General features: G+C 33.1%; 2 protein-coding genes across 2 annotated transcripts in view; one reads left to right on the forward strand and one right to left on the reverse strand.

The window, feature by feature from the left end:
* Positions 1-13689, forward strand: part of LOC133184337 (ubiquitin carboxyl-terminal hydrolase 24-like) — a 376170-nt gene that overhangs the window by 108856 nt on the left and 253625 nt on the right. The gene's annotated exons all lie outside the window — the stretch shown is intronic.
* The window catches only part of LOC133184536 (sushi, von Willebrand factor type A, EGF and pentraxin domain-containing protein 1-like), a 109388-nt gene that overhangs the window by 77079 nt on the left and 18620 nt on the right, over positions 1-13689 (reverse strand). Inside the window, exons 10-13 of the mRNA XM_061319624.1 lie at positions 10656-10857; positions 4343-4518; positions 2259-2421; positions 1570-1767 (exon numbers count right to left, since the gene is read on the reverse strand). Coding sequence (XP_061175608.1) covers positions 1570-1767; positions 2259-2421; positions 4343-4518; positions 10656-10857 — 739 coding nt within the window. The remainder of the gene's footprint in view (positions 1-1569; positions 1768-2258; positions 2422-4342; positions 4519-10655; positions 10858-13689) is intronic.

Raw genomic sequence — 13689 nt, forward strand, 5'->3', positions numbered from 1 at the left:
ACAAATTTACAATAACAAATGACAATTTTTTTTAATCAATCTTAACATTTCTACATAGTCATTACAAATTAATCAATAATTAAAATCATGCAATTATAAATACTGAAAGGAAAAGAGCTAATGTTTTTTTATTGAATAAATTTGCCAGTATTGTTATCTAGCTTTTGAATTCAACTCATTTGATTTTGACTGCTAATTCATGAGTTACTGAAACTCATATGACAGTAAACCCCCACCCCCACCCACCCACCCCCAAATAAAAGAAAATTGAAAATTCTCATCATCTCCTGTGCCACCCTTGTGCATCTTTCCAAACCTTGATTCTCCTTTGATGGAGTTCATCAGTACGTTTATCTTTCTCATAGGGATAATATTCAATCCTTCTGACAAGGCAGCCCTTTATTGGTCCAGAGTAGCTCAGTCAATCTGAAGTCTTCAAACCCTACCATCCAGTTAGTCCCATAAATGTTCAATTGGAGAAAAAAGGTGGACTTAACAGAGACAAGTGGAGTGGGCTAATATGATTGATTACAAGAAAGTCTTGATAAACTCTGCTATATTGGGCAGTGAGTCAAAATACTGAAAAATTAGGCATATGATGCACGTGCAGGAGTGAGAGGAACACCAACGTAAATTTGACGAGCTCACAAACCAAAATTGTGCGATCAGTTTCTTTCAGTTTTGGGGTGAATTTAACGCTTATGATTGCCAACTTTATTACAAGTGGTTCCAGTGGTATTATTAAATGTGACGATTACACAGGTGGCAGGATGTATAGCCCCATTTTGACATTGCATTGTTTTGTGCTTATGTCACTGTCACAGTTGGTTAGAAACCTTTCCAGTTTCTTGCTGATGATTGATAAAATGTTTTATGGTGGAAAAATTCACAACATACTGCACAATAACTAGTTCTTGCCTTTTTCTTTACTTAAGCAATGCAATAGCCAGACCCAATGAAACTTTCATCAGCCATACCATGACTGCCAGAAATTCAGATCGACTGAAAATATCGAAAAAGGATGTGTATATACCACCAATGCATCAAGTGGTATTCTGAGATGTGTTGACAAACCTGTCATCATCAATTTGCACATTTTTGGCTTTTTAACACTGTCCCATGCAATATCATACATTTCATGGTTGAGTAATTTTTAACAGTTTTTAGTGCACATTAATCAAGATACCCCTCTGACCAGTTTTCATAATTCTCGTCCATGCAGTCATAACATTTTTGCATATTGTTACCATGCGTTTCTTTTTCCCTTCAGTATACATTTATCCAACATATACTGTATTCACATATTTCTGCTTGAACTACTTTATGAAAAAAGCTTTTCAAAATTACAACAGTATTAAATTAAAGTTGAACTTTATCTCAAACTTAGATATCTCAAATACCTCGGATATGATTAAGTGAAATGAAAACACCTATAACCCTTTATTTATATATTTTAACCTTGGTATTTCAAATCTTCATATATCTGAAAGTCGTTTCTTGGACTCATCGAGTTTGAGATAATCAGGTTTGACAATATATACAAATCAATAAAGGTAAACCGCGACTTACTCTGGCAGTCAGGAATCCTGGATACATTCCACCTTCCTCCAGGTAAACACTTCAGAGATACGGAGCTTTCCTTATTGTACTCCTCTTGTTTAAATGAGTAGCCTGTCTGACAGGACAGAGTTATTACTGTATTCAGAGCTGTGTACTTTCCTGATACTGAATTCATTGTCCACTGAGACAGGGTTAACGGGGGGCAATCTGAATAAAAATTTAAAGCATTTAAACACTGATTAACTTTCAATAAATGGTAAACAGGTATAATTGTGCTGCTCTTTTACTTTCAAAGTACACTACAATGTTTACACTATGTCAAAAACTACAAAATTAACACTCTAGTAAAAATAAGTCAGACATCTAGAAACCCTGATAGCTAAAAACTGTTAAAACACAAAATAAATAAAGACTCTTTAGTTTGAATGCATGGAACTGTTCTTTTTTGGTCATCCATTTCAATTTTTTCAGATAAGTGAGCTACTGATCTGCAGCTAAAAAATAACAATGTATGGAATCTAACTTTTGTGCTAAAATCAAATCTCTATGTAAATTGCAGACAGCAAAGATATCAAAGGTAATAAGTTCAAAAGATTTTGCAAGTAATACCTGTATGATAGGTAAAACCTTTTCAATGCTTGTTTTTTTTTTTTTGGTCTACATTGCAAAGTAACTTGCTCCATTAAAACCTCCCTTACCAATAGAAAAATCAGCACTGAATCCCTTTTCCACAAGCACAAGATTGGACTTGAAAGTCACATTGAGGTGACCATCAGTAGAACTAAATATTTCTGTAATAGCATTTGTCCCAGTTAATCCATTCCCTGTATGCAATTTTGTTCCTGTTGTATCATTGTAGATCTACAATTTCATAAATTTGATTATTATAAAAGTGAATGCATAAGCTCAAACAAAACTTAAAACAGTATATGAATCTGAATTTTATACAGCTACAAACTCATGTTGACAAAGTTGTAAAAATGAAAAATATTACTAAAAACAAATATGCCTTCTGGGAGACATTAAAAAAGGATAACAAATGATTTATATAACAGAGATTTGAATTTCTCAGCATTTCTTCCAATTGGCCCCCACTCATTGTTGGTTGATAAGGACATACCTGATTCTACTTTTTTTTTGCAAGGATATTTTGAAGACAGAAAACTAACTGCAGACCACAATGTGACTCTGAATTCAATAGTATATGTACAGATTCTTGATTTGGCAAATTTCAGCATAGCTTTCTAGAGAGGATTTCTAAGAAATTTTAGTTACTCCATTTAAAAAAAAACAAAAACAAAAAACAAAAAACAAAAAAAAAATTATCATTGGTCCTTTCCAAAGGAAAACAAGAAACACATGGGCCACAACGCTCACCTGAGTAACTCTGGCCCTGCTGTTCCTCACAGATTTTCCCCCTTGTAATACCTATTGTGGCCCCACCCTACCCCTAGGGGTCATGGTTTGAATAATTTAGAATCTACACTACCCCAGGATGCTTCCACATAAGTTTCAGCTTTTCTGGCCAAGTGGTTCTTGAGAAGACAAATTTTAAATATTTTTCCTATAAATTTTAATGTAAAACTTAAGATTCCCTATAGCTAATGTGGCCCTCCCTACCCCGAGGGGTCATGACTTGAACAATTTAGAATCTACACTACCCCAGGATGCTTCCATATAAGTTTCAGCTTTTCTGGCCAAGTGGTTCTTGAGAAGAAGATTTTTTCCTATTTATTTCAATGTAAAACTTGGATCCCCTATTGTGGCCCCACCCTACCCCCGGGGGTCATGATTCTAACAATTTAGAATCTACACTGCCCCAAGATGCTTCCACTTAAGTTTCAGGTTTTCTGGCCCAGTCGTTCTTGAGAAGAAGATTCTTAAAGATATTTTTCTACATATTTCAATGTAAAACTTGGATTCCCTATTGTGGCCCCACCCTACCCCTAGGCCTTAGGGGTCATGATTTGAACAATTTAAAGTCTACACTACCCAAGGAGAAGATTTTTCCATTATAATTCAATGTAAAACTTAGATTCCCTATTGTGACCCCATCCTACCCCCGGGGGTCATGATTTGAACAATTTAGAGTCTACACACTACCCCCAGGATGCTTCCACACAAGTTTCAGCTTTTCTGGCCAAGTGGTCCTTGGGAAGAAGATTTTTCCTACATATTTCAATGTAAAACTTGGATTCCCTATTGTGGCCCCACCCTACCCGTAGGCCTTAGGGGTCATTATTTGAAAAATTTAGAATCTACACTGCCCCAGGATGCTTCCACATAAGTTTCAGGTTTCCTGGCTCAGTGGTTCTTGTGAAGAAGATTTTTAAAAATATTTCATACATACTTCAATGTAAAACTTTGATTCCCTATTGTGGCCCTGCCCTAAACCTGGGGGTCATGATTTAAACAACTTAGAATCTACACTACCCCAGGATGCTTCCACGCAAGTTTCAGCTTTTCTGGCCCAGTGGTTCTTGAGAAAGATTTTTTAATGACCCCACCCTATTTTTGTCTTTTCTTGATTATCTCCCCCTTGGAAGGGGGCTTGGCCCTTTATTTTAACAATTTTAACTCCCCTTCACCCAAGGATGCTTTGTACCAATTTTGGTTAAATCTGGCCAAGTTGTTCTTGAGAAGAAGTTTAAAATGTGAAAAGTTTACAGACGAACAGACAATGGGTGATCAGAAAAGCTCACTTGAACTTTCAACTCAGGTGAGCTAAAAAGAGGGATAGGAGAACTTAATTGATTTCAGAATTTACAATACTATCATTTACCTCTACATAATCAGAATTTAACTTTAATTTGAAATCTGTGAAGCGAAGAGAAATGGGTCTAGTTTCTCCACTGTTTCGGTGAATATGCCATGTACAGGTGACATTGGAAGGATAGTTGCCTATCTCGTATCCAGGTGAGAAGATTTTCCCCTGCTGCATCAAATCCAACATACAGCCTGTAGATATAAAATTATTTGTATTCAAAGAAGTACATAGGAAAAATCATCATGAATTCATTATTTATTTTCCAGAGAATAAGAGGCTTCAATTTTTCAAATTCATATAAAATCACCATTATGTGGTGCAGAATGAATCAATACAGAAAGGGAGAAGGCTAAAAAAAAACTTGCATATTGACACTTGGCTGACTGTAAAAGCCCTTGTGCCTTTTGTCTTTTTTTTTTTTTACTAAACAATATAGTTGGGGCCATGCTTTGAACAAATTTGATTCTGTACCAAACTTAATGCTAGCAAGAACATTCAAAAATCTCCAAGTTTGCAAGAAGAAAAATTTTTTTATATATAATTCTAGATCATAAATCAGACCCTTTTTCAAACCAATCCCTGCTCAGGGAATCATGATTTGCCCTTTTGGTGGCAATGTCCATAAGCTGTCAAAAGACTGCATGACCACCAAAATAACCATCATAACAAAGAATTATGCACATTTTCAGGCAAAAAAATCAAAAGCCTGAAAGGCTTCAATGGCATCGAACACAAAAAACAGTTTCAAAACATTATTTTTTAATTTAAAGATAGCAGTAGGTCAAATAATTGACTAATAAAAATGTTCAGTTTTAAACAAAATGTCAAATTTACAGTCTGAGGCATTATGCCATGGTCTGAATAGAGCAGGGTTCGAACTGACTAGACATCGTCGAACATGTTCATGCTGGATATCAAAGTCATCTTTTTCAGTCAATTAAAGAAATATCAAGGTTTTAATGAATTTATATGAATATTATTCTAATTTTCAATGTCTAAACATTGTTTTAGTGCATCTAAACAACAACCGTAACTCACTCTGTTGCGACTACGATCGAGATATGATCGGACGTGGTAGGCCTACACGGTAAAATGCGATATGGAAGAAATGGTGAAATACAGTAATAACTTCAGTTTTTATGATAAAATTGGTTATAAGATTGTAAAAGTAAGGTTTACATTTGGAAATTCAATCCTTTTAGTCTTCTAGCATTCATGTTAATTTAATTAATATTGTGGTTATTTTACTGCCTATTAAATTGTATTACTACAAATTGTTTGTGTTTACATGGTTCTCCTTCTTAAATGATATTCATGTCATTCAACACAGCCTTTCTTTAGAAATTCATCCGCAAGAACTGTCACGTTTTTCTTGTGTGAAAATAAAAATTAAAACAGGGTATCTTTATTATGTGACAAATTATTTGTAGATATAATTGATGCAATTTTATTTTCAAGCTATTATTTACTGTGAATATTGTCAAAGAAATCAATGCATTGTTATTGCTATTTTCTTTTGCGGATGCATGGACGGACAAATTCGGTCGCGTAAAGTTTGGTCGCCCACGATATGGCATTCGAGCTCAAGAGCTCAATTCCATAAAAAAGATAGCTACAGAACTCTAGCTCTCTGGCTGACAAAAATTCGGACAAACCTAAGAGCTACAGATCCAATCATTGTAACAAGAGGCCCATGGACCACATCGCTCACCTGAGCACATTGGCTAGGCAAAAGCACAAATCAGTTCAGTATTGAAAAGATTACTGGGGGGGGAGGGGGGGGCTTGAATTTTAAATTACCCGATGATGCTTCCATGTCAATATAACAAATGGCTTTGTTGTACTTGAGAAGATTTTAAAAAAAAATTCCCATATATTCCTTTGTAAAAATTTGATCCCCCATTGTGGCTCCTCCCTATCCAAGGGGTCATCATTTGAACAAACTTGAATCTACACTACCTGAGGATAATTCCATATAAATATGACTCATCATGGCTTTGCTGTTCTTGAGAGGAAGATTTTTAAAGGTTTTCCTATATATTTCTATGTAAAACTTTGATCCTCCATTGTGGCCCCGCCCTACCCCCAGGGGTCATGATTCGAATAATTTAGAATCTACACTATCTGAGGATGCTTCCATATAAATATGACTCATCATGGCTTTGCTGTTCTTGAGAAGAAGATTTTTTAAGGTTTTTCCTATATATTTCTATGTAAAACTTTGATCCTCCATTGTGTCCCCGCCCTACCCCCAGGGGTCATGATTTGAACAAACTTGAATCTACACTACCTGAAGATGCTTCCATATAAATATGACTCATCATGGCTTTGCTGTGTTTGAGAAGAAGATTTTTAAAGGTTTTTCCTATATATTTCTATGTAAAACTTTGATCCTCCATTGTGGCCCCTACCTACCCCCGGGGGTCATGATTTGAACAAACTTGAATCTACACTACCTGAAGATGCTTCCATATAAATATGACTTATCATGGCTTTGCTGTTTTTGAGAAGAAGATTTTTAAAGGTTTTTCCTATATATTTCTATGTAAAACTTTGATCCTTCATTGTGGCCCCGCCCTACCCCCAGGGGTAATGATTTGAACAAACTTGAATCTACACTATCTGAGGATGCTTCCATATAAATATGACTCATCATGACTTTGCTGTTCTTGAGAAGAAGATTTTTAAAGGTTTTTCCTATATATTTCTATGTAAAACTTTGATCCTCCATTGTGGGCCCGCCCTACCCCCGGGGATCATGATTTGAACAAATTTGAATGTACACTACCTGAGGATGCTTCCACATGAGTTTCATCTTTCCTGGCCCTGTGGTTCTTGAGGAGAAGATTTTTAAAAGATGCTATTAATTTTTCACTAATTCTTTATTATCTCCCCTTGAAAGAGGGCGTGGCCCTTCATTTGAACAAAATTGAATCCCCTTCACCCAAGGATGCTTTGTGGCAAGTTTGGTTGAAATTGGCCCAGTGGTTCTGGAGAAGAAGTCGAAAATGTGAAAAGTTTACAGACAGACCGATGAACAGACGGACTACAGACAAAATGTGATCAGAAAAGCTCACTTGAGCTTTCAGCTCACGTGAGCTAAAAACCTTAGATTTAATGCCCCGTTTTTTTGTCACTCGCTTTAGGTATATTTCTTGCATTTTATGTGTTCCCTCTCTTGAAACATGGAATTTGTTAATTAACCACATATTTTACTCCCATTCCCGACACTTTATTTACCTTTCAATGGTTCAAAACGCCCTACATGGGCTTGGAATACCATATTTAAAAATTCGCATCCTGAAGTCCATGTTGTTGTCATGCTAAAATAACACTCCCAAATCTTATTTATCTAATTTCTTTTTTTACAAACATTATGTTTACTTTTTAGACAATTAGATGATATATGAAGCTCCAAAAAATTTAATTTATAATTTTGAGGCACTTTAGGGGTGGGATGATACACAGACCTTGTGATACGATACATATCTTGATACATGTAATATGATACAATACAATACATGTACATGTATCTAAATATTATAATAAATTAGAAAATAATAATAAAATTTGTTTTTTATTTGTCTTCTTGACAATAAATCAACAAACATTTTATATCAAATAACGTGCTTCGAAAATTAATACTTGTAGTTCATTAATGTCACTGACTAAAAATTTATCAAAAACAATATTAATTGTATGCATTGTCATATGTTTATAAACAACTTGGTTTACAAATGATTGATCCATTATTGGTTTAAAATATGAAATTCTTTCATGAAAATGAGAGAATACATACTGTCTTTGTACAGAGTTGCCTTGAGTACCGGGGTATTCTCTTTAGAGAAATGGAGTGGTTTTCGCCAATGTATTTTCTTAAGAGAATACCCAGAGGGCACTAGCAAATAACAATATCCCCGATGCTTTAATTTCTGTATATACCACACTTTGAAGACTGCTTGACTTTTGTCAACTTTTCTTGTCCCGTTTTCTGAGGTTGCCAAGTACCTAAAATGTTTCCATATCTAGGACTTATTAGTGCAAGGTGCGTTTTCAATATCAATATCATCTCTTCGCTTCTTTTACAAGTCGCCATTTTTCATAAAACTACATTCTTTTCATGGAATGTGAATTTTTTGAACTGACATTTCAAGGCCATATACTGCTGTTTGGAATTGTTGAAAGTTAAATCTCTGTAACCACTTAAACTTCTTTGCCACACATGGTCACCGATTTTGATGAAACTTTGCCCATTATTACAACATGACACCAGAAACATATATCAAATAAAATTTCGTTGCTATGTGTCTTGGTTGCCATGGTAACAGCCAGAAAAGTTGAAAAAATTGAGATTTTCAGCTACTTTGAATCTTTCTTAAGCCTTAATAGAGACAAAGAAAAACAAACAAACCATTCTCCCAAAAACATGACACCTTGTTGCCACTTATGCTATAAAGAAACTATTTAGAATTTATCTCTAAGTAAGTGGTAACCATGGGTACATTTGGAATGCATTTTAGATGCTGAAAAAATGATGAAAAATGCTCAATATTCACAAATGATAGATGTTACATGATCAAACTCAATCAACAAGCTAAGAAAAAACAATAAAAAATATTCGACCTTAAGTAATTAGGTATTGGCAATATTATTCTAAAAATAACTTTCATGGTTGCCATGGTAACACAGTGTTACTATACAAAATCTATTGCTATGATTGTATTAATTCTACTATCTTGAGGAAAAACAATAAAATTCATGACTGGCACATATGCATCCAAGACCTTGCAACACTGACAACATAAGAAAAATTGGAATTAATTGTCACTTTGCAGAGTAACCATGGAAACAACATACTAGTTGTTTAAAGTGATATTTTTTTGCTGCTTTAGGAATTTACTTACCTTTCAATCAAGAAACATATTATTTGACTCACCTTGAATAGTACTTATCTGGTAGAAATAAAGTTGAATATCATATATTGATAAAGTTTGTTGAAAAATACAATACTGTTGCTATGGTTACCAAGAAGGGAAAATGTTTGATTTTGTTAATTTTATATCAATATTAAACTCTATGTGGCAGTTTTTTTGCATCCAGTTAGAGATTGGGTGGTAGTCAAAATTGAAAGTCAGGTTAGTTATTCATACATATCAATCATAAAAGTTTTGGGAATCTACATACAGGGGTACGTATCCAAGGAAACAGAATATTTTTTCGGATTTTTATGTATGTTTTTTCGCCCTATTTCCATAGCAATGCTCTATTTAAAGAATTGAATTTGAATTTTGAGAAATGTGAAAATTAGGGTCACACCAACGCCTTTCAAAATTGATCATCAGTTACATAGAAATATGCTTTTTAAAGAGATAGGATAAGATTAAAACACTAAGAGAGTAAATTTAAAATCCCTTCGTGGTATTAAAACCACGGCAACCATTGCCAACCTATAAGAAATATCATATTTCATCCTTGGTATATGTAACATGGATCTCTTGTCTATTATTTGCTTGCATTTCAACCTATAACTGTTATTATTCTTAATGGTATGACTTTATAAAATTAAATGAACAAAATTATTTCTTTTGAATACTGTGTTTCCTTAGTAATGTATGTAATAGTTGATTTACCAAACATGTTTATCATGCATTTAAGACACCAGGCCTTCAACTTTAAGAAACAGTTATTGCCACTTGTTTGCTTTACTGCAAACATTAACTGTGGGACTCTAAACATGTTGAAAAATGCCATTTTTCAAACTTTAGGACATGTTGCTATGGTAACCATGACACGTAGCAACCAATTTTTGCCTGATTTGAGTTTACGGTATCAAAGACTTTTATCATAGAGAGTTCGGAGAAATTCTGAGTCTATGCGTGCCACAGCTCCTATATAAAAGTTGAAGTCATTACAGAGAATGGCTCTTAAGTATTAACAATAAGAGTAAAATGAACGGTTAATCTATGGATACCATGCTTAAAGCAGTGAAATGCAAAAATACAAGAAATAAATTGAAGGTTTTCACAATGCTTAGATCTGTACCTTTCTGGTTTGTTTGTCCTCATTTTCTCAACCACAGAGCTACAGTTCTGCAGCTAGAAGTTACTATGACTAAACTAGAAATTATATGTACCAAATGATTTATTTAGTAGGGGGTAATTTTATATGATATGAAAAATATTTTCACACAATGTCATTTTTTTTTTTTTTAGCAAATGTTGCTGAACTTTCCAATTGGAAAGGCCACAAGATTCCTGTAATCAATGACTAAAAATCTTAAAGATTAAAATTTACTTAATCCCTCATATTCTTTTTTCATATGTAATACCTTCTTTGTATTTTAGCTGAATTCCACGAAATTTTCCGTACTCATGTATATTAGTTGATAACACAATTCGCACAGTTTTGCTGTTGGAAATGTAGATGGGGTATTCAGGAGTTTTAGTCAGTGAGAAAACAAGTGGAGCCATCAGATCCTCCCCATCATAAACTTTCAGGGAACCATTTGAGGGTAGATCTACATCTGTAAACTGAAACAGAAAAAGTTCATGATTTCTCTTATGTTGAATCAAATATTAGAATGAACTGATATTATTTCCCCCCCAAAAAAACTTTTTCTAATCGAAAATTCTTCAACAAAATATTGTAAAATCTTGTAAAACATTTGAAAGTTAATTATGAAACTTAATATTTTAAACCCTCTCCTTTATTACTGTAGCTGTATCTATTAAACAAGAAAACCTAAACACAATGGATTGCTTTTCAAAACAATCTAAATAATTTTGATACAATTTTTACTTGCAAGGTCAAAGAATTTTTTTTTTAAATTTTCAATCAAATATCCCCCTGAATTTCTGACATCACATATTGTTTTTTTTATATATCTGGAATTAATCTTTTTTTTATTATTATTATTTTCTGACTATCAGATAATATTTTTTTTTTCATCCAAAAAAAAAAACCATTTGTCCACAGAGATTAAAATCTATTTCTGATTAAAAAAAAAAAAATGGTTCAATGTAAATCTGCTCCTGTATTTTTATTTTTGAATATGAAATTGTTGTGGGCAATTAAAACTTGTGCTTTCTGAATTCTTTAAATTCCATGCAAAAAGTTCAATCAAATAGTTTTTCTTATATGACCACCTTATTCCAATTATGCCTTCATGAGCTTGTGCATTTTCTTTTAAAAAAAAAAAGTTGCAGTTTTAACACCAATTTTCAGTAAAATTTTCTTACAGACAATATAGACCACATGCATTGCCCTCAAAGATTTTAAAATATGTGATTTCTTAAAATTTTTTACACAACATATCTGAAAATTGAAATGGGCGATGGCTGCATGTGGATACTATTTCCTTAAAGCTGCATGATCTGATCTTTTTGATCTCCGAAAATTATGATTTACCACCACCATTCATTTACAGTGTAAAAGTTTCTCATTTTCCAAAAAATTACACACTCTAGTTCACGTCTTTCCTGAGAAAAAGAAATTGGAAGGTTAAAAAAAATTATTATTGTGGTTCCACAATAAACACAATGACTGCTGATAATGCACATGTGCACTAAATAGTTTCACTTCAATCGTAAACATGAGATTTCACAAGTGTATAAGAATTATCGGTAAGTCTTTGACGGAATCAGAACACAAGAGAAGAGCAGCGGCCAGTCTACTTAACTGAATAAACAAAATTCTTGAACATGGTTTGAGGTAAAATAGGTGGTTAAACTATGAAATTTTACCCAGTAAACAAACCCGTGTGTTTTACCCTGCCATACTTTTGAAAGGTCATATGATCTTCTCGAAAGATCTTTATGCTAAATATTCATGAGTTCTTACTTGTAAGCAAAGAATTATTTAATTACAACTTAGGCACAAGAGGATAAGTGGAAAGGATATTTTTTGTCATTTGAACATATGATAAATAGACCTAGATGATAATATCCATGGGTAAAAATACTTAACACTTGTGGACCATACAGCTTTAACGTAGAACCTACGTCGTATGATGTCATATCAAGTAAACCAGTTTAGACCGTCTTTTTAATGCTAGATCCATTATGACGTCATAATTAATTTAATGTTACTTTTCCCCGTACTTTCTCCAAGACTGCCTCTTGTAATGAAGTTACACAACTGTGAATGGTATGCAATTATTTTGAAGGAAATCAAAAAAACCTAAGAAATTTAAATAGTACAATATCTTGATAAAAATGTCTTCGGGTCAAAGATCTGTTAAATATTGTGTGTAAATTTTGTAATGTCTATCATGAAATGACGTACATTCCCTTTCATAATTATTTGTTAATTATTCATAATGGTTGGTGTATAATAATAATGTTTCCCTAAAATATCTTTTTAAATAAAAAAAATTACATTTTTTGATAAATATTTACATTGTAAATCTGAACGCAACCGCAAAACAGTCATTTAATAAATAAATCCTGTATTAGTGCAGAAAGGTCAAGAAAAGAAGTATTGATAAATAGAGTGTCTCTCATTCGTTTGTGGGGAAAGGTATATATTTTAATCACTTTTTGTAAGAACTGCGAACGATAGCATTGTTCTCCCGCCTACCTCCAAGTCAATTTTCAAAAGTTAACATATTTGAATGATTTTTCATATTTATATAGATATTTATATGAATTTTCATAAAACAGTACTTCTTTGGGAAAACAAAGAGAGATAACCCTATAATTTGGGTAAAACTTGTGTTTTTCACTATAGAAATCAACGGAAAACGGAAAATATTTTTAAAACATCTTTCCCCCCTGTGAAACAAAAATTCCTTTTTACAGGTAATATGGATCGACTGTCATTTCACAAATTCATACCAAAGCTTTTTGTGTTTCACGGGGGGGAACATATGTTTACAGACAAAAAACTACAAAAATGCTTAATTTTTCACCAATTTCAAAGGGTTTTACAACTGAAATATTGAATTTCCTTAATAATATATATTTAATTTTATATGTGTAAAACATAAGAAAAGATTTAAGGAACATTTATTCATATCCAAGAATATTCTAAAATGTGTTGATGCTTTAAAGCCCGATTTCAATGGAAAATATCGTCTACCCCCCTTATTTTAAGAGCTTGAATTAGGAGTAATTAACTATTTAACACTGGCATTAAAATTAACAGTCAATTACCATTGAACTGTTCTTCGCATTCAACAAAGATTTTACGGTCAAATTGCCATTAGTATTGAATTAAATGAGTGTAAAATGTAGGCGGGAATCGAGAGTTAGCGTGCGTAGTTCTTATTTGGGTATCTTCTTCACCATATTAAAAATTGAAAACATTCTGACAAAGACTTTTGAAAAATATATATAAATTTAGGTGGTAAATCGACTCAAAAA

Source organism: Saccostrea echinata, unplaced genomic scaffold, assembly GCF_033153115.1.
Source record: "Saccostrea echinata isolate AGI-Se365-2 ecotype Australia unplaced genomic scaffold, CSIRO_AGI_Sech_v1 ptg000010l, whole genome shotgun sequence".
In the NCBI taxonomy this organism is placed as follows: domain Eukaryota; kingdom Metazoa; phylum Mollusca; class Bivalvia; order Ostreida; family Ostreidae; genus Saccostrea; species Saccostrea echinata.